Source organism: Simochromis diagramma, unplaced genomic scaffold (assembly GCF_900408965.1).
Source record: "Simochromis diagramma unplaced genomic scaffold, fSimDia1.1 OVJJ01000038.1, whole genome shotgun sequence".
Taxonomy (NCBI): Eukaryota; Metazoa; Chordata; class Actinopteri; order Cichliformes; family Cichlidae; genus Simochromis; species Simochromis diagramma.
In genome coordinates this window covers 698,027-725,979 of record NW_024387105.1, presented here as the reverse complement: position 1 = coordinate 725,979, position 27,953 = coordinate 698,027, and the positions used below count along the sequence as shown (strand labels likewise).

The 27,953-nt window shown below is 46.4% G+C and overlaps 2 protein-coding genes and 1 long non-coding RNA gene across 4 annotated transcripts in view; all 3 read right to left on the bottom strand.

Moving 5' to 3' along the window:
- The window catches only part of c5 (complement component 5), a 32,240-nt gene extending 14,013 nt beyond the window's left edge, over positions 1-18,227 (bottom strand). For both annotated transcript variants that reach the window (XM_040046683.1, XM_040046684.1), the window contains exons 1-18: positions 18,098-18,227; positions 16,032-16,227; positions 15,795-15,948; positions 12,270-12,340; positions 12,091-12,188; positions 11,933-12,015; positions 11,759-11,849; positions 11,563-11,671; positions 10,555-10,687; positions 10,359-10,474; positions 6,729-6,917; positions 6,147-6,350; positions 5,858-6,070; positions 4,600-4,749; positions 4,312-4,438; positions 4,161-4,226; positions 2,610-2,825; positions 2,274-2,358 (exon numbers count right to left, since the gene is read on the bottom strand). In XM_040046683.1, coding sequence (XP_039902617.1) covers positions 2,274-2,358; positions 2,610-2,825; positions 4,161-4,226; positions 4,312-4,438; positions 4,600-4,749; positions 5,858-6,070; positions 6,147-6,350; positions 6,729-6,917; positions 10,359-10,474; positions 10,555-10,687; positions 11,563-11,671; positions 11,759-11,849; positions 11,933-12,015; positions 12,091-12,188; positions 12,270-12,340; positions 15,795-15,948; positions 16,032-16,227; positions 18,098-18,165 — 2,369 coding nt within the window. In that variant the 5' untranslated portion in view covers positions 18,166-18,227. The remainder of the gene's footprint in view (positions 1-2,273; positions 2,359-2,609; positions 2,826-4,160; positions 4,227-4,311; positions 4,439-4,599; positions 4,750-5,857; positions 6,071-6,146; positions 6,351-6,728; positions 6,918-10,358; positions 10,475-10,554; positions 10,688-11,562; positions 11,672-11,758; positions 11,850-11,932; positions 12,016-12,090; positions 12,189-12,269; positions 12,341-15,794; positions 15,949-16,031; positions 16,228-18,097) is intronic.
- LOC120743133 lies at positions 146-1,674 on the bottom strand. Its single transcript, XR_005698079.1, has 3 exons — positions 1,662-1,674; positions 1,353-1,357; positions 146-257 (listed from the first exon to the last, which is right to left on the bottom strand). It is a non-coding gene; the product is annotated as an uncharacterized LOC120743133 (long non-coding RNA).
- Positions 18,228-21,240: 3,013 nt separating the features above from the next.
- Positions 21,241-27,124, bottom strand: LOC120743131 (PR domain zinc finger protein 12-like). Its single transcript, XM_040046686.1, has 5 exons — positions 26,971-27,124; positions 26,733-26,857; positions 25,609-25,764; positions 24,650-24,764; positions 21,241-23,770 (listed from the first exon to the last, which is right to left on the bottom strand). The coding sequence occupies exons 1-5, from the start codon at positions 27,065-27,067 to the stop codon at positions 23,298-23,300; spliced, it is 966 nt and encodes a 321-aa protein (XP_039902620.1). The 5' UTR covers positions 27,068-27,124; the 3' UTR covers positions 21,241-23,297.
- Between the last annotated feature and the right edge of the window lie 829 nt (positions 27,125-27,953).

The following is a 27,953-nucleotide window of genomic DNA, read 5'->3' as shown; positions in this document are numbered from 1 at the left end:
TGGTGCAAACAAATCTCTTCTTGTTGCTTTTCCTTAGTCGTGGTTTCTCAGCAGCTGTTTGACCATAAAGGTCTGATTCACACAGTCTCCTCTGAACATGTACAGATGTGTCTGCTACTGGAGCTCTGTGTGGCATCTGTCTGGGCTCTGATCTGAGCTGCTGCTACATGATCCCAGATGTCTTCAGTTTGTATCTACAATGTGGAAAGTAGCACCAATGAAGAAAGCCCACTAAATGACAAGGTGTGTCCAGAGTTCTTTTTTTTTTTTTTTTTTTTTTTTTCGCCTGTCCCATTTGGTCCTTTAGCCGTCAGAATTGTTGTCTGAAGACCAACAAGGAGACCTAATGGATTTACTTTGCCAAATGGATCATCGTGGCATTGCCGTATTGGTCCATTTGATCGACCTTTGTTTTTATTATTTATTATATTTTACTTTCAGATGTTACAGACGGGACAGACATGAGTGAGGGATAGGAAAGGGAGAGAGAAAGAGGAAGGAAAAGAAAAACAGAAGGGGAGAGGGACAGTGAGAAAGGGGGGGAGAAAAAAAAATCTCCTGGATCACCTGTTGAGAGAAGAAGAATAGAAAACAAGCAAAAAAACCCCCAAAGCAACATACTAAACACAACACCATCGCATTAATCTAGCTAAGTGTAAACAGCAGTAAATACTAAATATTCAATGTTGTTGTGCAGCACGCAGGACAGACAGCGCACAATGTGCTTTGAAGTAGCAGCCAAGAAAGGTGTAATTTAAGTCTACGAACAGTGAACACCCGTGTGCACACCTGTGTGGATCAGCGCGCTTGTATTCAAATGGTTTCCACATGTAATGGTCTGCAAGAGGATGTAGCGAGCCATAGCCCCGTCCCCCAGGGCATGAAGCAGGCATGGAGGAGATCCAGGCCCCAGACATCCAGAGGCCCCAGAGTGCGAGAGCCCAAGGAGGACCACCGGAGGGGCATCCGTGCCACCCTCGTGGGAAGGGCTGAGGATCCCCAGACGAGGTGTCACCCAGTAGCCACCGAGCAGAAGCTAGAGGGGGCTGCACCGGCGTGCCTGCCGGCTCTGCCGGCAGCCAGCTGTGCCAGAGTGAACCGAGCCGCAGGCCCAGAGGCCGGAGGCCCGAGGGCCCCCCGCACCCCGGAGGAGGCCTGACCGAGCAACAGGCGCCAGGCCCCGCCAGGTAGCCACCGGGAGTGAGCCGGTACATACCTGAGTGCCCAGCCCCGGACACCAAGAACCACCAATGCACCGACCCCTGAGGGCATCAGTCACCGGCAGGGAGTGTGGTGAGGTGGAGACAGGCCTTGGAGGGCCTGGGAGTTCCCAGAGAGGTGGAGTCTAAGACCCGACCTGACATATAGACACAGACAAACAGGCACACACAGACACAAACATGCATTCCCACCCTCATGCACACATATACAAACACTCAACACTCACCCAACGTAAGGATTGACATAAATGGACATGTACACACAATCACACTTCCCAAACATACTCTATACCCCGGGTCCAGGTACCCTCGCCCCCAGAGGGGGAAACAGAACCCAGACCCAAGAGATGTTACCCTTCCCCCCGGGGTGGAGGCAAGCAGACCGTCCCAGGCTCCGCAGCAGCAGGGAGGCCAATCCAGAGTTGTGTCCAGAGTTCTGACTGGTAGTGCAGATTCAATGCATTCCGTGCTGTCACCTGTAAGACGTCCTGGTTTGAATCCACTCTCTGTGTGGAGTCGGCATGTTCTCCTCATGCCTGCTTCCTCCCACGAACATTACATTTACTGGTGATTTAAAACTGACTGTGAGTGGTTGTTTTCCTCTCTATGTTAGCCATGAAACAGACTGCTGACCTGTCCAGGGTTTACCCTGCTTCTTGCTCTATAACAGCTGGGATAGGCTCCACCCCTCTGTGACCCTGAGTTGGATAAGTGGAAAAAAGGAATGGAGCTGTCTTAGAAGAATGTTTCCTGCTGAGCTGCATCACTTTGAAAGCTCAGATTGTCATCTCAGAAGCCCCATCTTTTAGTAGTACAGACGTGTTTATGGGGGACAGCCGATCAGAAGAGCATTAGTTTGAAGGGGGTGGAGCTAAAACAGCTTGTTTCAGACAGGATGGTCTGAGGGTTGCACTGAGGCCCAGTATCAGATAAATACGCATTATTTCTAACTGTGAATCATGCAAAGCTGCTCTGGTAGAGAACAGAACTACGGAGCTGGGACTGAGCAGAGTACTTTAATCGATTTTGTTCCTGAGGTGTATTTGATGTCACCTGATGCGCTGCACCTCCCACATCCAGCTCTCTGGAAAGTAGCTCCGCACCAGAGAAGGAGCGAGGTCAAAGTCTGCACCCATTTCTGTACACAAACAAGAGTGCAACACACATTGACTTACACCTGCTCTGACATCATAATAAACTCTATAAACCAGTCAGAGAACAGCTGTCTGTATCAGCATACAGGAGCTGCTAACAGGTAATTCAGCTATGAAATGAATATGTGCTGAACAGGTAGAGCAGCAGTGGATTGTAATAGCACAGAAATGAGCTCCTGCTGTTACGTTGGTATCATCAGAGTGTGATGCTGTAAACAGAAAAGTCCACACTGACCATTACGTGCAATGACGCTGCCTTGGTCGATGCTCCTCAGGAGATGCTCACAGCATTCTTGGTAGACCGTTACGCAGCGTCGACTTGCTGTCTCAGGTTTGAAGACATTCCTGTGCTTGTGGACAAATACCTTAGCTTCATCAAGGCAGCTTGTATACGTTGGAGCACGCTTCATCCCATTTTCACAGCACACTTTGAATTTACCATATCTTGCCGCTGGACAGACAGAAGGACACACTTTACTTTACATCCACCACTGATTTATCCCCCATCATTACAAACATGTCAGCAAAACACACAGGTGAAGGTGTGTGTGTGTGTTAAACACATATCTATCTAATAGACTCCAGTTTGTTCATGTAAATGGAGAGTCCTCTTCACACACTGAGGTTAATTATGGAGTTCCACAGGGTTCAGTGCTAGGACCAATTCTGTTTACATTATACATGCTTCCCTTAGGCAGCATCATTAGAAGACATAGCATACATTTACACTGCTATGCAGATGACACCCAGCTCTATCTGTCCATGAAGCCAGATAACACACACCAATTAGTTAAACTGCAGGAATGTCTTAAAGACATAAAGACCTGGATGGCCGCTAACTTTCTGCTTCTTAATTCAGATCAAACTGAGGTTATTGTACTCGGCCCAGAAAATCTTAGACTCTTAAATTCAATTCAGCTAAATTACATACTTATATATAAATGGTGATCACTGGGTGCTGGACAGTGGCTTTGTCTACTGATCAGGATAAGATGGGTTAAATGAGCTAAATGACAACATGGACACTTTAACCTCTTGAGAGCTACATGTAGGGTTCAGGATGTAGTTTAGGTTCATATATTTTGGGGGGGGGGGGGGGGGGGGGTTCTTGACTTTTTACCATTACAGTTCATCTGCTCTTTTGGTGCTGCAATGATGTGGACGCTGTACTTGTCCATCGTGGTGAAGAGTTAGCTGAGTGTGAAAACAAGGCTCTCAATTTACCGGTCGATCTGTGTCCCTACTCTTACCTATGCTCACGAGCTGTGGGCAGTGACTGAAAGAACGAGATCATGGCCTCTCCCTTAGAGATAGGGTGAGAAGTTCAGCCATCCGGGAGGGACTCAAACTAGAGCCAGCTGAGGTGGTTCGGGCATCTGACAAGGATGCCTCCTGGGTGAGGCCCCGGGGCAGACCCCGGACACGCTGGAGTCAGTGGCTGGGGAGAGGGAGGTCTGGGCTTCTCTGCTTGGGCTGCTGCCCCTGCGACCCTGGTCGCTGGTCATTTGTTGGATGTGAAGAAGTGAAATGTCAGAGATTTCTGCTTATCTTTGTCAGTGGGTGGAGCCTATCACAGCTACCGTACTGTGAGAGGCGGGGTCCACCCTGGACAGGTCGCCAGGCTGATGCAGGGCAGTCAAACTTTAATCAGACACAATTTTTGCCATGTATTCTCTGCGGAGTGTGATTATGCTGTGTTTGAGTCACACCAACCAACGTGATGCTCAAATGAGCAGATTGACGGGACAACATGGAACAGAAAGGAAACATGCTGCTGCAGTCTCACCTTTTGCATTTTTCTCCTGTTCGGTCAGAGCTCGCTTTGCACGCACGACAGCTGTGCACACCTCATCTGAAACACCATAACCAAAGCACGAGTGAGCCGTGCAGCACTTTAACCACAGCGTCTCCCTTCACTCATTTACTGACTGACGTACTGCTGGTCGAGGGGGCTGTGTTGGCATTGGTGAAGAAGGTGAGGCCGGCCAGACGGAAAACATCTGCGCTGTCTTTACCGCCGCCTCCTCCGCAGCCCAGGTCGCTCTGCTCGATATGACGAAGAACCTGTGGGTCAAAGTTCATTCTGTCAGTTGTCAACACGTGGAAATTGAAATATCGTCCCTTAAAGTCAGAGTCGACATAAAGGGCCATCAGTTTGTTGTTGTGTCTGTTTTTAATGACAAACCGAAACTGCCTCGGATAAAACGGTATGATTTTGGTGTTACCATGGAAACAGGGTCTCGGTAGTTGGGTCGTAGGGTAAAGATGGCGGCGTCGACAGCAGACAGAGCCACCAGGCCATCCTGATTGGCCCTCACATCCAGCTGGAGTTGTTCCTTGGGCTTGTAGTACTGCTTACCCAGAGACATGTCAGTCTACCCCACACACACACACACACACACACACACACACACACACACACACACACACACACACACACACACACACAAAGGATCAGCGATGTTCAATGTTCTGACCAAAAGCTTACAGGAAGTGCACAAACATACGCGACAACACTGACACAGAACCTTTTCTGGTTTTTATGAAGTCCTAACTATCCATCAGGTTTCTCCCGCTTATCCAAAGACAGCCATGATGACTTTGGATAAGCGGGTACTCCAGGCATCCTCCGCTCTACAGACACTTTCCAGCTTCTCCTCCGGGATCACAATGTGCTCCAAGGCCAGATAAGATATACAAATAACCTCTCCAGAGGGATCTGGGCCTGTGCAGAGGTATCAGAGCCCAGAACACCCTCCTTCCTGACCAGTGAGGTCACAGTCCATATCCCAGAAACCACATCTGTAATGTTGAGGGTCAACACATCTTCCACCCAGCCTGTCCCTGTGGGTGGCGACTCCACAGAGACGGGATCATGGCAGGTATTCAAGTTATTTCTTATGGCTGTGCTCAGCCCTCTGAATTCAGCCCTGTCCACCAACCTCTACTCTGGGGTCCAGATTCAGGAGGGGTTTTTCACTTCCAGTGAGGTTATCCAGCACAGAGATTTCTGTTTCTCTCTGGTTTTTTGAAGCGTTAACTGCTCTAGTGCTGAGAGGCTGTTCTGTCCTGGGCTCAGACACACATAAGATGAAGGTGCAGGCAGGGTTTGAGCCACCGGGCATCAACCATCAGCTAACAGCTAACACCACACTGATGCCCATGCTGTGCGGTCTCACAGCAAGCAAACTGGTCTCAGGATTGCACTCAGGATTAGGCTTGCACTGGTCTATTAGCTTTAGGTCATCCCGAGGTTCGACTCTTGGATTACAGGTCCAGAGCTTCGGGTTTTCTTGGGTTTTTGGTTCCTGTTGGATATGAAGAAGCGTGACCCCCATTTCACACCTGCAGCACCTCCCTGCCCCCCTGAAACCTTGTGTCGGTCTTATTCCAGGCGTGTTTACCTTCCTTGACGTCCGTTTGAACACATCATTACACCAGACTCTGGAGCGACAAACCACAGGCTGTTGTGTGATGTTGTACCTGGAGCCCGCTGATGCATCTGTCTTCGACGGCCAGCCACACGGAGTCGGCCACCAGCTCGGACGTCCCCTCTCCAAACAGGATGTAGTAGACCAGCACCCTGATGGACGGCACCATGGCGGGCGTCACCTGAAAGCTCAGGCTATGTTTGCTGTCAGTGTTGGAGAGAAACTTCTGGCTGCCGAAATCCACCACCTTCCCTTTAGAGATCACCTGAGGGAGCGCGGCACAATGTTGTGAGAAATAATACAAACAGGAACAGCAGCATCGTGTGGCAGCTTCTCCTCACCAGGTAGCTGATGGTTGTGATGGGAATGTAGGAGGGCGTGGCCGAGTACACGCTGAGACGCGCTGGTCGTCCCACCTGGAGGCCGGGACCCATCAGCGGGGCGTCGATGTAGAGATAACGTTGGTTTGGCGAGTAATAAGCGACCGCCGTCAGAGTCAGACTGCTCTGACTGGCTGCTGGGAGGGTGGAGTCATCCGTCTGAAACTGTCAACAACAGCAAGGGGAGACGTTAGCAACAAGTACACAACTAAACAATAAGTCCACACCATCATGACACGAAGTTAAAATTTAAAAGACAAATAAACAACAACGAGTGAAGAAGCAGCCAAGCAGACAAGACGGGAAAAAGTAAACAACAAAATACAAACAAAATAAATAAACAGTAAATAAAATAAGAAAACAAGGAAACAACACGTAAAAAACAAACTAAAGAAGCACACAGGAAACAGATCTGAGCAACACTTCCTGTCTTCTTTCTTTGGTCATTGTCACACAGTCACATGATCACGTGCTCACAAATCCAGCACGGCGAGTTTTACCTGTCCCTGAGACACACACATCTAAAGCACCTGCAACGCCCACCTTGAGAACAGCCCTGACTCCATCACCAGGTGTGTTGCAGATGAAGAAAGTGAGGCCATTTGATTTGCTGGTGGAGCTGTCGGTGCAGGACATGGCCTCGAGGTCCCTCCCCTGTCTGAGCAGCTCATTCTCCACCAGACTGACCTGAACACCTCTCACTGGCTTGTCCATGTGATCCTTCACCTGCACCTGTAGAGACACGGTGAAACAGCAGAAATGGACAAACTGCTTTAAACTCGAGGAGTGTTACAGAGATGTATTTGTGTTAGTTTCAGCTGTCTCAGAGAAGATTAATGGATGTAGGACATGTGCAGAGGAGGATGCTGTGATGGGAGGAGGTGGATGATCCTCTGTGGCCACTCCTAAAAGAAGAAGAAGCTGCAGCAACGTCTCTTCTCGAGTGCTAGTTATTCGAGTATGTAGACATTTCTGTTGCTGGGATCTTCAACATAATGAAAGATGTCAGATGATCCTTCTGTGAAGTAGGTGCCATCACAGCAATGTGTCTTTGTAATCATCTGTTTGTTAAATCTGATATAATTCATCATCTCCAGGTCAATATGTTTCCCAAAGACAACCAAACGCAAAAGGTTAAAAATGTAACGTCCAGCAGAATCCAGGGGAAAAAGGGGACTGGAATTACAGGTTAGGACCAAAGTTCCCAATGAAAGATGTGTTTGAAACTCATGTAAGGCTCATGTCTCGTGACAGAAAGAACGAGATCGCGGATACAAGCGGCGGAAATGAGCTTCCTCAGAAGGGTGGCTGGCCTCTCCCTTAGGGATAGGTTGAGGAGTTCAGCCATCTGGGAGGGGCTCAGAGTAGAGCCGCTGCTGCTCCACATCGAAAGGAGCCAGCTGAGGTGGTTTGGGCATCTGACAAGGATGCCTCCTGGGTGAGGCCCCGGGGCAGATCCAGAACACGCTGGAGAGATTATATCTCACCTGGGAACGCCTTGGTGTTCCCCCGGACAACCTGGAGGAGGTGGCTGGGGAGAGGGAGGTCTGGGCTTCTCTGCTTAGGGTGCTGCCCCCGTGACCCGGCCAGAGGAAGATGGATGGATGGATGGATGGATGGACGTACGTACGTATGGACGGACGGATGGATGGATGGATGGACGGATAATGGTAAGGCTCATGATTGTTCTTCGGTAAAGCTGCTTTCAGCTTCTCCTTTGCCACAGGAATCACTACAGCAGGTAGCTCCGCCTGCTTGGTTCAGCAGAGGTTTCACAGTGGATGTCCTTCCTGACAAGGATCTGCATCTCCAGGAGGAATCACACCTAAGAAAATGTGTTCTTTTTCCTTCCTACTGTCACCAAGCATTTGCTCAAAGGGTGTCATCTGATTGTTGGGTTTTCTCTGTATTACTGTTGAGTCTTTACTGGGGATGGGTACCGGTGTCCGGTGCCATGATGGCACCGGTTCTGACATAAACGGTAGTAACCAGACCGAAAAGCAGCGCACATCTCAGTGCTTTATTTCGGTGCTTTATTTTGGTGCTTTTTTTTCCTGAGCTGTGACACACTTTAGATTCTAGCCAATCATTTTACGTTTCCGAGGATAGTAGGCGGGTCCAGGTACGTACGTTCTTTTAGAGCAGAGCTACAGATTAAAAATGCCCAAGGTGAAGCGGTCAAAGTCTGGCTGTACTTCACAGCAAAAGATGCAAACTCAGCAGCCTGCAACAAGTGCTTTAAGCTGATACTGTGATACTGTCAAAGGAGGTAACACCTCAAATCCGATGAAACACCTGGCGACGCATAGCGTTTTTTTTAAAAGCCGAGAAATGCGCCGTATTTGATAGCTTGCTGCGAGACCTCACACCGTGCACATCTACTGCGGGTGTGGTGCCTGTTATCGGACCCGGAGTTAGCAACATCCCCAAAAACCCAAAGAGGAGAGTCCTGGCCCCTAGCCCTGCCAGTGTAGCAGAAATGATGAGGATGATGATGCAGCAGCAGCCGTTCTTCTCTGCGTGAGGAGCTTAATGTTGTTCATGTGTAATTTACGTTGAGTAGGCTAACCACGTTATTACATTAATGCATGTAAGGTGAACTAGCAAACATCATCATAGCTACATGCGGCTGTCTTCTTGTTTGATGGCAGATACTCCCTTCACCCTGGCCAAAAAGGCTAAAATGACCAAAGAAAAAGTGGAAAACAGCTAAACATGAGAGGTTTTTGGACAAAGTTTGTTTTTTCCATTGTTTAAGTAAATGGCCTGCATTTGTATAGCGCTTTTCTAGTCCATAGGACCCCAAAGCGCTTTACACTACATTCAGTCATTCACCCATTCACACACACATTCACACACTGGTGATGGCAGCTACATTGTAGCCACAGCTGCCCTGGGGCGCACTGACAGAGGCCAGGCTGCCGGACACAGGTGCCACCGGGCCCTCTGACCACCACCAGTAGGCAAACATGGAGTTAGTATCTTGCCCAAGGATATTTGGCATGCAGCCAGGAGGCAGCCTGGGATCGAACCACCGACCTTCTGATTAGTGGCTGACCTGCTCTGCCACCTGAGCTACAGCCACCCCGTGCACCAGTTTGAGCACCGTTTAAGCACTGGCACAGTTTCAAAAGTACCGGTTTGGCACCGGTATCAGATAAAACCTAAACGATACCCATCCCTAGTCTTTACCTTACAGTATGAAGCACTGTTGTTATCATTTGGCACTCTATGAATAGAACTGAATTAACCCTTTCACACATAGTGGTCACTACAGTGGACAGCTATTCAAAGGCCGTGCTCTTGTATTTGTGTCAGTGTTGATGGTATACTTGCACATAAACCACTACACTGGACACTAATGTGTCACTCCATACCTGCCACCCACTGACACGTATGTTGTCCACCTAAGTGGACATGTAAAAAAACCTCTTCAAAAAATACATGTTTAAAAAAAATGAAGTTCAAAGATGAATAAAAACACTTAAGAGATCCTGATTGAGGCTGTCATAATTCATGCATGAAAGGGTTAAACTGCAATGGATGATCAGGAGTGGGCAGCATCTGGGCAGCCTGCTGTGGTCATCGGTCTCTGACCCACAGTTTGGAATTATTGGATTCTTGTGTTTTTTGTGTTATAACACTGCCCTCTGTGTCCTTTCATATATTGTTTAGTCTGTTCTGCGAGTTTCCTATCAATGTTTTTAGTTTTTAGTTGAGTCGTTTTCTAACTAGCATTTTCAGAAACTATTTGAGCTTTGGTGAAAAATGACTTTGACGCTGTGGTGCTAATACCTGTTCTCTGAGGTTGGTCCACAGCCTGGGACACTATGGACACTCACAAATGGAAGATAACATCAGCACAGCAAAGAAGAAGAGGATTCAGAAAAAAAGTAAGCACAATCAGACTTCCTGGTTCTGAAAACTCTGAAGATATGCCGCTGTGAATCGACTGCAGCTATCACTAATACTGCCCCCGTTCCCATTGGCTATAATGGGAAAGTATTTGTGGGATGTGAAGTGCTTCTAGAGCACAGCGATTGTATTCGTGCGAGAACCACGACATGAAACCTGGTCTGAACACGGCATCGCACAATCCCTCAAAAAGGCTTCAAACTGAGCGACGGTCGCCTGAACCACACGTTACACATAAAGAGCTTCTATGACACACACCTGGATGTTATAAGGCAGTCCAGGTTTGAGGAAGGGGGGCGTGGACACCAGGCTCAGGCTGTAAGGTGATTTGACAAACTTCACTGCAGCAAACTCGGTCTCCTGAGTAATACCACCTGAGAGACAAAATCCGCCCCACAAATTAAATATTTAAGTATTTCAAAGAATCGGGCTGAGAGCAGTGATCCATGCTCACCTGTGCTCTCTTCCACCAGCACAGCTATGTACAGGTACTTCCCCAGCAGGCTGTTGAGGTCTTTTGGTCCATTGTATTCAGACAGAACCTTCTGCATATTAACATTCACATCCACGTCACCCGCTGAGGACAACTGAAAGAGACACACACAGACACTGCTGTCAAAGAAACACAACAGATATGAGTTACATGATGAGAGTCACCTGGAGGAGGATCGTCAATAACCTAACACCACTAGAATAATGTCGGCTTCTCTTTATGCAGGTAACACCCTAAAAAAACGCCCAAAGTTAGAAGCACTGACCTCATCAACTGTCAGTGGGATTGCTGTAAGAGGTTCATAGATAATTTGCAGATGCAGCAAACACAGTGTTTCTGCAGTCTTGGTGCCAAAGTTCAAATCAACATTCTGAAATGTGAGCTGGTTCTTAAAAAACACCAGCACTGTGAAGCAGCTGGACAAAGAGCCTGACTATCCCCCAAAGTCCAGTCAAAGATTTGAATGAAGACTGCTTAAACCAGGAGGACAAACTAATTCACTCTGCGATCTTTTTAAGAGACCACATCGAGCATTCCCACCTCCACACGGAGCTGAAGTTCAGTACCTGTTTGGAGACCTGTAAGATTTGTGACAACCTCCGGCATTCAGATCAAGTGAGTAGTGTACGAGGTGAATACCATGGCAGGTCTCGCACACACATCACACAGTTCTGAGCTGAAATGGACCGTCTGCGACTTCAAAACATTTGTTTTGGTTATTAGTAAACTTGCCTGATAAAATAAATCCATAACAGTCTAAATATTGAAAAAACAACTATAAAAGTTACAAAAAGTCAAAGTAATACATCAGTCATCCTGAAAAAGCTGAACATTTGGATACCTGGATGGTTTCTGTAGCATAAAACAGCTGGAGCACGAGTGAAATGGTTCAAATAACAATACTGTCAACATTAATCAGCATTAATAATAATAATAACAAGTGTCCTTGTGTTTGTTCATGTCTCTTACACTTTCTCTGATGATAGAGTTTGGGATGATAACTGGAGGACTTTTCCCACTAACATAGCCGTAGCGCAGAAACACGTCACCATCAGCCACCGGAGCGCCGTGGAGATACCTGGGACAGGTAAAAATACCACTCGTGTGTAACTGACAGCTTTAAATTATTTGAAAGTCTATAAACAGTGCAGAAATGTTTATTCACCTGGCTGAAACCTTGAAGTTGAAACTGGTGAATAAATTGTGACTGATGTAATTTGCTTCTGGTTCCACTTGGATGGAGAAACTGGGAAGAACTGATGCAGGGTGAAAGCCATTAATAACGCGTGTTTTACCCTCGATCAGCACCAGCAGTTTGCTTCATGATATTATAATGTACCGTATTCTCTAACTTCAAAGTCGGTGGTTGCTGTTGTGGTGAAATCATTGGAGTAAGAAGCTTCAATGGACCAAATGCCCAACCTGGAATCACAGACATGACCTTAGATACACGACCACGCAGCTGTGTGTCGCTTGTTTTACACTCTTATTTCTTACTTTGGGTTGACGGGGATCTTAAAGGGGTTTTGCAGAGATGGGATTCCATTGTTCACATCGACCATCTCCACAATGTCCACTGTTGTATGGTCCGGGTCCTGGCGGGAGGGAGGGGGTAAGATATTATGGAACCCATCACTGCACCCACCTGCTACTACACAGGACAACTTCCCGCTTACCTTAAATGTTAGGTAGACGCTGCGATTAGCCGGTCTCAGCTCCTGGTTCAAGGAGAACGCCCTCACTTTGACTGGGAACAGAAGCACAGCTGTATGAGTGACGAGGGTGATGGTGTAACGGAGAACCTGAAAGAGGATCGTCTGAATTTTTAGGTTAATGAGAACCATCCGACTACAGAAACCATGACAAAGACAGCCTGAAAGATGAACTCCAGCTCTGAGCTGATGGAGACCTTAACAGGAACCCTTGGCAAGGACTGGCTGAGGAGATCTACCAAACTCTATGAAGGCATATGAACCTGTTGATCAAAGACACCACACACCAATGCTTCTCATGGAAACTGAGGACACGTGTTAGAGCAGAGAGGAGACAGAACTGACTGACTCAGAGAGCGAGGGGGCGGAGTCTCCAGTGGACTTCCAGGTATACGAACCCTCTCCCACATGCAGGTAGCTGTACTGTTACCTTCTTTGATCATGTCCACAAGTCTCAAAAGGCTGATTCTGTCCATCTGGTTCTGTTCGGTGGGAGAAATGTTTCATCATCATCAGGTGACTCCTTCAGTCTCAGCTGACTGCAGGTTTCAACCTTATAAACAGCACATTTGCACTGACTGACACTAGCAGCACTGAATGAACGATGGGCTGTGAGGTCAGTTTATGACCATGTACCATTCACAGAGAGTTGGGGAATGGCTGCAATCACAGCATTGTAAGACGGTGACAGATGTACCCTTAGGCCCCCTCCTCAATTCAGAGATGGTCTTTCCCTTTTCACGTAAATGACCTCCTTGACTCCGCCCTCAAACCAGCATTCCTCCCTGTCCAGGATGTGTACATCCCCCATCCTTGAACAGCCCGTTCTCACTCCCGAGGTGTAACATGCCGACGTTTTGTCACGTCCCACGGCGTTCCTGAGGAACGCGAAAGGAGACCTTCGGCGTTCTTATGGTACGCAGCGGGTTATGGCTGAAATCCAGTGCAATGACGCTCCCGCGGTAATAGACGTTCCAGCCCTGTATTCCAGCCCTAAACCTAACCTTATTCCTGACCTTAACCGGGACTTTAATGATGTTAAGTAGCGTGTTTCTAAGCGATGTGAAGAAAAAGAGCGAACATGTGTAGATTGAGTCCAGACAGTACTCCATCCATCCATCCATTCACTTCCGCTTATCCTTCTCAGGGTCGCGGGGGGCGCTGGAGCCTATCCCAGCTGTCATAGGGCGAGAGGCGGGGTACACCCTGGACAGGTCGCCAGTCTGTCGCAGGGCCAACACACAGGGACAGACAACCATTCACATTCACTCACATTCACTCCTAGTGACAATTTGGATTATCCAATTAACCTATCCCCACAAGCTGCATGACGGTGGGAGGAAGCCGGAGTACCCGGAGGGAACCCACGCGAACACGGGGAGAACATGCAAACTCAGACGGTTCTCATATTTCCTCATTTTTCCGAGGTCGTCATTTAGGAACGTAGTGGGTAGCCGAAAATGTAATATGTTGACGATTTGTCACCTAGCGTAAAATGTTACGCTTTGGGAGTGAGAACGTGTTGCCTTGAAAGAGTGTCCACTGGCCTGTAGGTGTAAACAGACTGCAGAGTCCTGGCCTGACGAGGTGGCTCTTCTGTGTTGCCAGAGGTTCTTTGGTTTCCCCGATGTATAAATCCTGCCAATCCTCCTGCACTTAACAGCGTACACTATGTTACTCTGTTTGTGTCGGGGGACCCAATCCTTGGGGTGGACCCATTTTTGGTGCAGCGTGTTTTGAGGTTTAAAAGCCACAGAGACCCGGTGTTTAGAAAAAATGCGTCTCAGCTGCTCCGATACTCCTGACACGTACGGGATCACTACAGGTTTTCTCTTAGGCAGCAGTTGTCCTTCTCTCCTGGATCGGCTGGAGCCAACAGCACACAGACTCAGGAGGGAGCAGCCCCCGACCAGTGGCCCAACTGGATCTCCAGGTATATGACCTCTTTTACACATTGGACATTGAACTGTAATTTGCTATGATACAGGTACAGTGATACAGTGGTTAACATGCAGCTGGAATTCAGATTGAAGTTATTTATCTGTTCTCTTAAACAGACATCTCCAAATCAGCAGCTGATGGTTCCAGTCCAGCCATGCCTGAAGCTCCCAAAGGACATTTTAGAAACATCAGCTTAGATGGTACGCCCCTCCATCATAAAAACATTTAACTGATGTATCTGTGTCTTTGTATTCCTGATGATACAGACAATGAGCTCATAATGCTTCTGATCACACACAGCAGTAACACAGTTGTCTGTAAAATCTGATTCTTTCTTCTTTAATCTGCACGCATGAGGAAAAAAGTTCAACACACCGAGTAATATTTGATCTTTTCCACCTGGTTCATTATTATCAGGAAGTCCTAAAAACTCCCTGAAAAGCCTTCAGCTGATCCAAAATGCTGCAGCAAGAGTCCTGACAGGGACTAGAAAGAGAGAGCAGATTTCTCCTGTTTTGGCTTCCTGTTAAATCCAGAATTCAAAATCCTGCTCCTCACATACAAGGTCTTAAATAATCAGGCCCCATCTTATCTTAATGACCTTGTAGTACCATATCACCCTATTAGAGCACTTCGCTCTCGCTCTGCAGGCCTACTTGTTGTTCCTAGAGTATTTAAAAGTAGAATGGGAGGCAGAGCCTTCAGTTTTCAGGCCCCTCTTCTCTGGAACCAGCTTCCAGTTTGGATTCAGGAGACAGACACTATCTCTACTTTCAAGATTAGGCTTCAAACTTTCCTTTTTGCTAAAGCATATAGTTTGGGCTGGACCAGGTGACCCTGGATCCTCCCTTAGTTATGCTGCGATAGACGTAGGCTGCCGGGGATTCCCATGATGCACTGGGTGTTTCTTCTTCACTCACTATGTGTTAACAGACCTCTCTGCACTGAGTCATATCTGTTATTAACCTCTGTCTCTCTTCCACAGCATGTCTTTATCCTGTCTTCCTTCTCTCACCCCAACTGGTCGCAGCAGATGGCCCCGCCCCTCCAGGTGAAGTTTTTCCTTCCCACTGTCGCCAAAGTGCTTGCTCAAAGGGGGTCATATGATTGTTGGGTTTTTCTCTGTATGTATTATTGTAGGGTCTACCTTACAATATAAAGCACCTTGACACTGTTGTTGGGATTTGGAGCTGTATAATTTGCGATTTGTGGTCCAGTTCTGAAGCTCTCGTGCCCATCGTCGGTACTGTCAGCTGAACACGGGTCAGCGCGGGTAACGTGATTAGTCCGTGACTATGCGTCCCTTATGCAACAAACTGCATGCTCTGTGTACTGTGGAACCTTTCTATCAGAACCACCATGAACTTCTTCTGCAGTTTGAGCTCCAGCAGCCTCAACAGGCCACACCCTCTATCCTCTGACCCCCAAACCAGTCTGTCTTTATGACTACAAGACAACCACCTGACTAGCTGAGTGTAAAGATGGGTTATAAAACATAAGATTAATGAGGAGAAGGCTGGAGTCTGAACTGGGACAAACTTCTCTCACCGCTCTGACGCGGCGTGTACAGCGGTTTGTCGGTTTGAATGAACAGGAAGCCATTGGTGCGACTGATGGGCACAGACTGGTGCTGATTGATCACGTCTGACTGCACATGGAGAATCACATGATTTGCACTCTTGTCCAGCTGGTTTGGGTACAGCTGTAAAAAGGAAGTGACATCATAAGTATTTCAGATGCCTTCAGTTAAACTGCAGGTGTTAGCCTGTTAGCATCTTTTCTCACCCGGACTTTGGCGTCAGCCTGGTGGTTATTTTGTGCATTGAGGGTCACGACCTCCCGAGCCAGAACCCGGTGATTCGGAGCCATTGACGTCTTCAGGAACAGGTAGACGGTGACTTCACCTGTAAAACCAAACAGCTGCACCACCACGGTCTCCACGGCGTCCAGGCGGAGCGATAGAGGTGCCGTTATCAGATATCTGAGAGAGGAGACGTTTTAAAGTGATGCATATTTAGGTTGTTATCAGTTTGTCACGTTCGTCTAGAGCGGCTTATGCTGTTGATACTTGCACATATCATCAGCACATACAGTCTGTGAATGTTTGTCCAGACTCGTATCAAATTTAAATTTAAGGAATTACATTTTCAAAAAGCATATTTATGCTCAGTGAATATTCTGCTGTTATTCCAATGAGTCAGGAACAACTCAAAGCTAGCGCTCCATGGTCTAAGTAGCTTGGAAAGAAGAGCGTCTGGACTTCTGTAAGTTGCTTGAAGACGTTTCACCTCTCATCCAAGAAGCTTCTTCAGTTCTAAGGTCAAATGGTGGAGAGTCCCCCCAAAGAGGGACAAAGGACCCCCTGATGATCCTCCACCTAATCACACGAGCCAAGGTGTGAAAACAGGTGTGGGTCACAATCAGCCAGGGTTTTGGGTGAGCTCATTGTGAAACCTAGCCCCACCCTGTCATGTGACTAACTGAGGTCAGATGGCCCTGGATGTGGGCGTTAAGGTGTCTGGATTATAGGCAGACAGTTGGGGTCATAAGCCCCGCCTCTGTTCAAAGATGGCCGTTCACAGTGGACATAGATGCTTCTTTCACTCCTCTTTCAAACCATCTGTCTTCTCTTTAGAAGACGGAGACCTCCATAATCACTCCTTGGCTCGTGCGATTATGTAGAGAGGATAGTCTAATCTGGGACTCTCCACCATTTAACCTTATACCTGAAGAAGCTTCTCGGATGAAGCGTCGTCAAGCAGCTTAAAGAAGTCCAGACCCTTTTCTTTCCGAGCTCCTTGGACTACGATGACCTGGATGACTGAGAACCTTCACAGACTCACACTCCATGCAAGCTACGAGCTGTTTCCCCCACACACATCCCCACAAGTCCAATGCTCTCAATCTCCAGGAAGTACCCAAAGAGTTCAAAGGTGTCTTTAAAGGGTGAAACAAACCTTTAGTAGTTTTTTCCACCTTCTTATTTCGGGGTCTTAAAAGTCAACTGGATGTAATTTTGGTTTATTTCAGGCTGCTGGAAACTCAGAACTCGGTGTGAAGATTTCAGTTTATCACGTAGTGCCAACTCACAACAACGTTATCTTGCAGCTCTTTTTATCGAAAGACTACAAACTTTGTTGCAGCTGCAAATTTAAAATGCTGGTTGCAAAAACAGCCCCGACTGCTCTGCACCTGTACTGGAACCTGCTGAAGCCTTGGCAAACATGACCGTTGAGCAGGGGGGCGTTTGGGTTGGTTAACGCTCTCCTGGAGGTGTGTGACTCACCCGGTCAAATGTGATTGGTCAACAAAAGCTTCTTGCACAAAAACCTTGTCCCTGTCTATAGAGGTTATTGATTCTGTGGTTCTTAACCTCTTAACACCCACAGGTTTCCACCGACCTGTTTGGAATAGGATCACATTTATATGGAATTTTCACCTGTTTGGCGTGCCGGAAAGCTGGAAGGTCAAAATGGATCTATGAGATTTGGTTGGAGAGGTAAAATCTTCTAGTTTGAAAAGCTGGGCATGTTTAGCATGTGGGGAAATTCAACCTAACCTTAACCCTCACTTATCCACTGGTGACCTGATGGACGGTAAACAGGACTAACGAGGACCACGCTGACTCTCTGCTGTTTGACACGGCCGGCCTGATCGAGGAAATGCAGGACGCTACAAGCTTCTTTGTGCTTGGGCATCAAATAAGTTGTTCTGACCTTTTGTTTCTTCTGCACACCCTGCAGCTGAAGATGAACACAGCTGTTTAAGCCCAAAACAGCTGCGGCAGTAAATGGGAGGCTGCAGGGTAATAAAACATTCATTAACAAGTAATAAAGTTCAAACAGACTTACGAGCTGGACTGAGCCTCCGACCTCCAGCAGAGAATCCACACACACGCGAGGAGGACACACACCTTCATCCTGAAGGTAAGAAGCACACTGAGCTCTGCAGAGAACTGAGCGACACAGCTGGATTTGATTAGTTATTCATTTACTCGGCTATTGGCAAACGGCTGGGGGTCCTCAGTGAAACACAACCGAGGTGGAAGCTCCTGTTTGTTTGTATGCAGAGCTGAGTGTGTAACAAAGGTGAGTTTACTCAGCAGGGGTTTTTGGGTCTTACCTAACACTGTTGACTCTCAGGTTATCAGAACGCAGGCAGTCACCTGTCTGCTGCCGGCTGGGCTCCTCGCGACGCCAGAAAACACGATCAAAGGTCAACACTAAAGCATTTTGGAGAATTTTAATAAAACAGACCAACTGAGTGAGGTGTTGTTAGCGCCCACTAGAGGGCGCGGTGACCACAACAAGAGCAAACAGCGTCTGAAGGCTGAGACTGCTGTGAGACCAGATCTGGGTTTTCTGGTGGTTCTGCTCTTACTGGGCTGCAGACCTCCGAGGCCTTTCTGTCTCTGAGGAGCATCTGCACCACCAGGTGCTGCACCACCTGGGAATTGGGGCCATCAGAATCCATCTAAACCCGGAGAAACTGCAACCCTTGATGAACATCTTCTACAGTCCTACTTTTTGTACCTGGTTTGGGTTGCGGGTCCCTCACAGACTGTCGCTGTCCCGGGTTTGTGTTTGCGTGGAACTGTTAGTTATTTCTGGAATGAGGTTTGAGATCTTGTGTATTGTTTCTCTGCTCTGCTCGTATCTGTCTCTCCCTCAGCTCAGTCATGTCTGGGCCTCTGTCTCATGTGCACTGAGATTGTCACGGTTCTGGGTCATGTTGACCCAGCTTTCTGTTTTTCATGCTTTGGTGTTTTTCTAGATTATGATTTATGATTTGATTTATCAGTGATACTGTTGTGATTGTGATTATTATTTAGTAGACTTTGGTCAGTGTCTAGTCTGTCTCTCTCTGTCTAGTCCGTGTCTTAGTAAAGTGTGTTTTGTTTCCTGTTTTACTTTGAAGGTTCTTGTTCCTGTCTGATGTCAGTGTTCCGGCTTTGCTCTCCCTGTCTCGTTAGGTCTTATTTCTCCCAGCTGTGTCCCCCTTCTGTCTCTAATTCCATGATGACTCCCTCAGTGTATTTAAGCCCAGTGTGTCTTTGTGTCAGTGTCGCGTCGTTGACGTCTGTTCACCCTCACCTGCTGTGTGTTCATGATTTCCAGTCCTCCTGCATCTCAGTTTAGAGTTTTGTTTGCTTTTGTGAGTTTTGTAAAGCTGCATTTTCAGTTGAAACCTCGTTTCCTAAGAGTCCTGCATTTTGGGTCCACCACTCCTGCCTGCCTGCCACACAGCCGACCATGACAGAGATCAGTTTGCTTCCATTATGTTTGTTTGCTCCAGCCGGGCTACGGTTAGGCTGCATTTGGGTCCTCGCTCCACACGTCACTAAACACAGTGATGTGTTTAGTCACCTCACAGTGCACTGTTGTCAGTGCTACTGGTTTCAGTCAGTGTCCTGTTTATAAGGTTGGAGGCCTACACTCAGCTGAGACTGAAGTAGACTTGATGTCTCGAGACCACTTTTACGTGGTCTCCGTCTTGTCTCCTTCTTGTCTCGGTCTCGCCGTCTCAGATCGACATAGTGGTCGGGAGATCTGGAGTCAACAGTTTCCATGACACACACCGTAATGTTCGATGATGTGTCATTTCAAAAGCATCAGCTCTAAGAGCCGTGCTTACAGAGCGCTTTGTAGTGAATCAGACTCGACTCCCACTGAGCGAGAGCCGCTCCTCACTTAATTTCCTTTGGCTGCTCAGCTCTCACACAGTGGCTCAGCTATGCTCCAATCCCTCCATATTGTGGCCAATCACATGCGAGGATATAGGATAATATCATTGTGTGAAAAACAGAGAGCGTGAGAGTCACGTGGAGCGTGCGTCTGTCCTCTCAGTGAGTGAGACAGTGGACAGCGGTGAGGAGGGCTGTGCATCGCAAAAACACATAATATGCCCGACACCCGTAAACGAAGCAGCATCTGGCTGCAGCTTAAAGACTTTTTTGCCTCGGTCTTGACTACAAGTCTAGATTGAAGAAGTCACCTGATGATGATGAAACGTTTCTCCCACTGAAACATCCAGATAAACACAGACATGTCCTGACTCCAGTACATGCCCACCAGCTAAACTATGCTGCACAGGGAACTGGTCCTTCCTCTGACTCCTCCTATCCCAGCATCTTCCTGTGTCGCACCAACACTAAGTGTCCTTCACAAACATCTATCAGTCCCCCGTGACAGTCGTCTCCACCCACTCCACCCTGTCTGCACTGTCATCTTCACCTCTACACAACAGCAGTTTCATTAAAGACAACAAAAAAATTAAAAATCTCTAGCAGTGAAAAGAGGAAATGATCAAGAACCATCGGTGTCACTGACCACTTTGTAATTGTCAGTAAACAAACTTCATGCAGTGTCTGACCTTTTCCTTGTTAAAGCAGCCCAGCCAGTCTCCAACCTTCCCTTCATCGCAAACGTTCTTCAAAGAGCTGCAGCTCAGGAGGTCAATCAGGTCATCTACTTATTGGACGTTGGTGGTTCGATCTGGCTGCTCCAGTCTTGGGCAAGACACTAAATTCCCAGTTGATGCCATTGTGTGCGTGTTTGCATGCGCATGTGTGCATGTGTGCGTGTGTGTGTGTGTGTGCATGCGTATGTGTGTGTGTGCGTGCGTATGTGTGTGTGCATGCGTGTGTGTGTGTGTGCGCATGTGTATGTGTGCATGCGTGTATGTGTGCGTGTGTGTGTGTGCATGCGTGTGTGTGTGTGCATGCGTATGTGTGTGTGTGCATGTATGTGTATGTGTGCGTGTATGTGTGTGTGTGTGCATGCGTGTGTTTGTGTGCGTGTGTGTGCATGTGTTTGCATGCGTGTGTGTGTGTGTGTGTGTCACCAAGTGCTTCCTCACTGGAGCTTGTCAGATTCTTGGGTTTTCTCTGTATTATTGCAGGGTCTTTACCTTTACCTTAGCTTACAGTCATCCTGAGGCGACTGCTGGGTGAAGATGAGATACAGTAACACTTTATTAAGAGTATATAGGCTCAAATACAGTGTCCCTTTTAGAAGTCAACATACTTCATTACCAATACATGTGCCATATATGACCTTCTACATATACATATACAGAGATAAAGTGACAATAGAATTATGTTCTGGCATATCTCATGTTTATATTCACATTCTTATCTTTGACGATGCTAATTTACACAGCAGGAAAAAAGGCCTGACAGCTAGTTGTCAGTTAACAGGCTCAGTCAGTTATTAGTGTCTCTTGTCATCATTCTGAGCATCATATACACAAATCAGGCCTCAGGGTAAAAAGTGGGGAAGAGATAAAATTACAGTTCTCTTTTTTTCTATCAAACATATCTGTTAGCCCGTTTAGGCCTGCTAATTAGTTAGCATCACAGCTAAAACATTGTCAGCATTAATAATGAAAAAACAGTAAAACATGCTAAATTTCAGACTCTACTTACTCTAATAAGTGGTGAACTTCTTCAGAGGGATTTAATGACTTTTTAGCAGACTGATTTGTTGGTCAGTGATGTGTTTGTAGCTAACATGTTAGCATGCAGTTAATGCTGCACCAAATATCAAAACACAACTTCCTTCTTCAGTGGTGAGCATGAGATAAAATACATGAATGTATTCATTAGCCTGCTAATTTGCCTTAGCAGGCTAATACATTTTTATGAAACTATCTGTAACTACCACGCTTTGTTAGGCTAGCAGGTACCATTTAAGCTTAAAGTGTTTAAAACTAAAACTTTTAGAGTGAAAGTAAAATGATGCTCTACATTTAAAATTTTCATTTGAGCTTTTTTTAATTAAATACATAACGTGTAAGCTAAAGTGCTAGCGTGGTGGCTAATGCTGCATAACAAGGCTAAAGTGTCAATAAAGTTGCTCTGATAATAGATGAATGTAGTCACAAATAGTTATTTTATAATTAACTCAACAAACTAACACATTACTACTGAATTAGTATTCAGGCACAGCATGCAGTCCTGTGAAAAACTGAGTCCACCCCACGCTTCAGCGGTAAGTAAAACCAGCATTCATTCATGCACAGCTCTCTGAGGTCTGGACTTTGACTGGACCGCTGCAGCAGCTCCATTCTTGTCTTTTCCAGCCGTTCTGCTGCAGGTTTCCTGCTGTGCTTGTAATCAATGTCCGGTTTGGTCCGAGCTTTAGCTGTGAGACAGGCGGCCTCACACGTGAATACTTTGGCATACAGAGGAGTTCATGGTTCATTCAGTGAGCCACCGTGCTGACAGTTGGTACGAGGTGTTGGTGGGGTTTGGAAACCTAAACTGAGAAGAGGCTTTCTCTAGTAACCCTTCCATCCAAACAAAGGGTGGACTTAGGATTTCACAGACTGTGTTGTTGTTCATCAGATTTAAATCATTTTGAAACCAGTTAAGCAGCTGATATGTCCTGTACTTTCATTTCACTGTGACCACACCTGGACAAACTGACCAGGTGGGCTGTCTACCAGAAACTCAGTGTTGTCCTCTGAAGAAGTCTGAGTGTTGAAAGACTTGGCGACTTTAGCATCGTCTTCTTGTTTTCACACATACATTACATCCTTTAACAGAGAAGCTGGAGCATGCAGACCAAAGCACGGCACACGTAAGCTCACAGACACAGATTCAAACATACATGAAGGACCGAACACGACTCGTCATGCAACAGGAGCATGCATCTTTTCTTTCAGCTTGTCCTCATGAAGCAGCGCATTCAGAACAAACTGTACCAGTGTGTGGGGTACGGGGGGCGGAGGGTCATATGTCGGCTAAAACTCGTTTCCATGCACGTAACAGCGCCCCCCCCCCCCACAGGAAGTGCCCTGGGTTGGGTGATGGAGCTGTTTGGAGGAGGACGTTTGTTTGTTGCCAGAGGTGAGTTTAATGACGAAGCTTTGCTTTTTCTTATTGTTGCTGTTTCTGCAGAAGACGATGGCGCCCTCTAGTGGTTGGTTGGAAACATCTCTCTGTGATTGGTTGATGAGACGTGAGCAGGTTCCTGTCTTATTTCCAGCCTGAAACGTGTCCATGTGCGCGTCAGTTATTTCAGCTCGTCTCCTCTCGCCGTCGCCCCATCACAGCACCATGGTGGGTATGTGGTGAACCAGCGACGCTGGGTGAGGCACGGCGGTCAGCTGGGGAGGGTGAGGAGGCGGCGGCGAGTGCGTCGAGTGCACCCCGCCTCCGCCTCCAACCACCAGTACACCTCCTCCTGGGGCGGCGCTGTCCCCCGTGGGACGGTGCCTGGCGCTCTTCTGGTGCGCCCGCAAACCAGCCAGCTGCGAGTACGCGGACTGGCAGACGTGGCACTTGTAAGGGCGCTCTCCGGTGTGCAGCCGGACGTGGTTCCTCAGCGTGGATGACTGGCTGAAGCGACGGTTGCAGAAGCGGCAGACGAACGGCTTGTCCAGAGTGTGGATGCGCATGTGGGAGCGAAGGTTGCTGCGAGAGTTGAAGCCGCGGTGGCAGATAACACATCGCATGCGCCCAAGACTGGTGGAAGAGGTGGAGGTCGTGGAGGTGGAGCCTTCACAGGTGTGGAAATCATCTGCAGAGAAGAAGAAGAGCTTCAGACTGAACTCTGAGACCACCCTCTCACCTGTGGAGAGGAACCTTTCAATTCAACTTTATTTATACAGCACCAAATCACAACAACAATCGCCTCACAGAGTGTTTCCTTCCCACTGTCACTGTCAAGCTTCTGCCCCAACAGCACCTCTCTGAAACTTGGCTGCTGCTTCTTCTTCTTATTATTATTATTATTACAACATTAAATATGTATGGAACTATATATATGTTATTTATTTTTCCTATAATAATGATTATTAGTTCTATGAATAGCAATCCAACAATAATATATTTGAACATATATGCATTTAATTTTTAATTTGTCATTTTATTATATTATTATTATTACTACAAATTTTAAATGTGTACACTTTTATACTAATGTGTACTTTAACTGCAATATTACAATGATATACTTATATTATCCATTATAACACACACACACACACACACACACACACACACACACACACTTTTAATAAAACCAAATATAAAATATACTTTTACTTTTTAAATAGTTATTATTCCAGACTGATTAAAGATAAATTAAATATACATTATTTTTCACACACATTCATAATAATATTAATTTTTATTTTCCAAAATAATATTTTATATCTGAAAGAACTTCATGTGTAATAATAGTAATAATAGTAATAGTAATAATAGTAATAATAGTAATAATAGTAACAGTGTGATGGATTAAGGCCCTTTCGATGACTCCAACACAGATTTAATAAAATATCAATGAAACAATGTTTTTGCTGCTGTTTTCAGGGTTCTTGCAGCGCTGCTGGATGTTTGGCTAACTGAGTAGATTTATGAATGACCTCACTGATCAATAATCAATAATGATTACCGCTCTTGGTCTTCTTGCTCTGTTCGTCCTCTCCTCCAGGAATTCCAGGGATTCCCAGGAATGTGTTGTGAGAGTTTCCGTACCAGACGAGCAGCTCCTGGTCGGGAGGGATGGTCTGAGGAGGGAAGAGGAAGAGCAATAAATACTTGAATCAGCGTTTACTTTATCATAGCAACATTACTGCGTTTCATTATCACAGTATTATTGTTTTATTGTAAATATTTGATTCTTTCTTTCAAACTTGTCATAAATTCTGAAACATTTTCAGAATTTCTGTTTTTCTTTTCTTCAGTTCAAATCTGTTTAAATTTCAGCTGCATGTCGTTAACCTTCGAGCATCGAGTGGAGGGTTACGCTCAGACACCTGGAGGAGCCGGTCGAAGAACGGCGCCTGGAATCAGGCCGAGCTTCATCGCTCAAGGATTTATTTTAGAGAACAGGTGACGGCAGCGCGCTGAAGCTTCCCATGTTTCCTTCACGTGGATCTGGAGTCTTCTCAGGCTGATCTGAGATCAGAAGCTTTTCCAAACATGATGAAGCGACGTGGAATAACCACACCCTCCTCTGCTCCACTGCTCTTTTGGCTGTTTTGGTTGTTTCTGTAGTTGCTGTGCTGCTTCAGTGACCTTTGTGTGCACGTTTATGGTGTAAGTTAAGAGGCGTGTAGAGTCTGTAGAGGTGTGCAGTGATGTTGGGTTTATTCACTGAAAGATGGTCGCGTTCCTTTATTTATTCCTTTGTTGTTCCAGCAGGCGGTTTGACAAAAGCAACGATAAATACTTCTGAGCAGACATGAGGAGGAAAAGATCCCTGAACCACCAAGAACCTCAGCCTCCAAACCACCAACATCTCTCTGTGAACGCAGGTGTACATGTACCTGGGTCACATGATGTCACCCTGCAGGTGGAAGCAGGTGCGATGATACCTGAGGAGCTGGAACATGACCGAGTTTCACTAACCTCCACCGCCTTGTAGAAGATGCTGCTGCCGATCTGGACCACCTCGAGGTTCTGCTCCTGCTCGTTCCTCGCACACTTGATGTACGTCATCCAGCTCCTCTGGTCCTCCTGACTCGCATCGATAAAATACCTGACTGTGCCGTCCTCATTAAACACCTGAGGAGGGAGGCAGGAAGAAGAAAGTAAACACCATTTCCAGCTAAAGTCATTAGTTTAGTGTTCTCACTAGGGGGTTATTTCAAAGACCTCATACACAGATAATAACTAAGCTTTTTGACATGCTAACCAGTGGAACTGCATATGAGGATCAGTTAACAGTTAGTTATCATCCTGCTAATCTGTTGGTTCAGTTATTTTAATAGCAAGCTAAGAATCAGTATATAAGTTTGTAAGTTAGATTAGCCATGTAACTTGTTGCAAGTAGTTGGATAGTTAACAGTTAACCATGTTGTTGATAAACCAATTAGCTGGCTAGGTAGCAATTGACTTGTTAGTTAGGTGTGAGCTAGCTAGTATGCTAAAATCAAGTCACTAAACTTCTTAACCAGCAAACTTTAAGTAAATACTGAGGTTTGTCTGTAAAGGTTCAGCCAGCAGCTAGTTAACACTGGAAATAAGCTAGAGGACTCGATGGTTAGCATTGAGTTAGCCTTCAGGTATTTGTTTAGCAAGTATGTTTGCATTTAGCCAGCCACTTGCTCACTGTGAGTTTTAAAAGTTGACTGGCTGTAGAGTTAGCGGGGAGCTCGTTACTAGTAGGTGACTAATTAAGTAGAGTGTTAAAATTGAGTGAGTTAGTCTGACAGCTGGTAGAAAGTCGGCAGACTTCTTATAGCTTAAAGGGAGCAAAGACACGGCCCCAGAATCAAGCCTTGGGGAACTCCACATGGGGGCAACACTGAACCTAAAACCTTCCTCTGACAAAGACAAGGGTTTTTGTTTTTAATGATTTATTTATTTATTTTTGAGGAACACAAACAGCTGTTTTCCAGTAGAGGATAAGAAGGGTTATTTTTCATTATGAAACACACAAAGCTGCTCTAGAAAAAAAAATCCAAGGAAAAAGAAAGACACCAAAACATGAGAGCTGGGACAGAGCAGTCTGAACGTGAACGTCGCCTCACCTCCCACATCAGGTTGTTGTTCTTGTACAGGTCGATGTGTTCAGGTGACACCAGGCGTCCGGTGAACGGACCCATCTCTGTCCCCGCTTTGATCCAGGTTTTAGAGAAAATGCCCAGACCTTCTCCTGGGACCACAGAAAACAGTAAAGAGAGGGCGTAAGAAGAACACGGCACCGGTGATGCGGCTGGTCTTTAAAGAGAGACCAGCAAACCCACAGAGGTTTACAGGTGAGCTTACCTGGGACTGAGCTCTGAGCGATGATCACCTCACTGGGTAAAACCAGGCTGGACAGCTTCTGCACCTCTGGACACAAACACAGCGCGCAGATTTTCATGTCAACATGTGTCACCCCTGCTTCTACAATTGGAATTCAAAAATGAAAATAGAAATGACAGCGCTGCTTCGAACTTTTTAAACGCATTTTAAACTGCGTCGGAAACGCTCGGAGCGCATTTTTCTGCCGGTTTATGGATGAAAAAGTCCCCGAAAGATGAATACCTGATGGAAGCAGCAGGAAATGTTCCCGAGAACACGTCTACAATCAGGAAAACCCCCGGGACATTATACGGGAGAGCAGAAGGAGCGCGCGGGGAGAGAAAAGCGGGAGTAAAGGCGTGAAGATGAAAGCTGAGGCCGCCGCGGGAAAACGCGACACGTCCGTCGGAGAGTTGACCCGGAGCATCCACCCGAAGCCCGGCCGCTCCTCCCAAATTATCCCCAACGAACTTCACCCAGAACGGAAACGAATTTCACAATAAAATCACATTAAAATAAAAAAGAAGTGAGCGCGCGGCAGCGAGAAACGGGCCGCGGCTCGCGCTTTGAAAGAGAGATCACGGACGTGATTACCGATGAGCAGCCAATCAGTCAGCAGCTGTTTGTTCATTAACAAACCATCCAAAGAATTTGATCAAATCTGATCAGTTATTGATGAGGATAATTAGCAACGAACAAACAAGAATCAATATTTTAAATTCATATTTAAACAGTTTAACAGATTTATTTTAAATACGAGTTTAAAGGTTAAATTAAATCTTTTTTCTGTTTCATTAAAGATTTTTATCTTTTTCGTTTTAGGCTCCAAAATTAAAATTTATGCGACACTTGTGTAAATATATACAAATATTTACAAATATTTGTAAATATTTATAAATATAGAGAATAAATGAAACGAGTAAAAAAAAACAGAAGAAGAAATGAGATCAATTATTATTATTGTT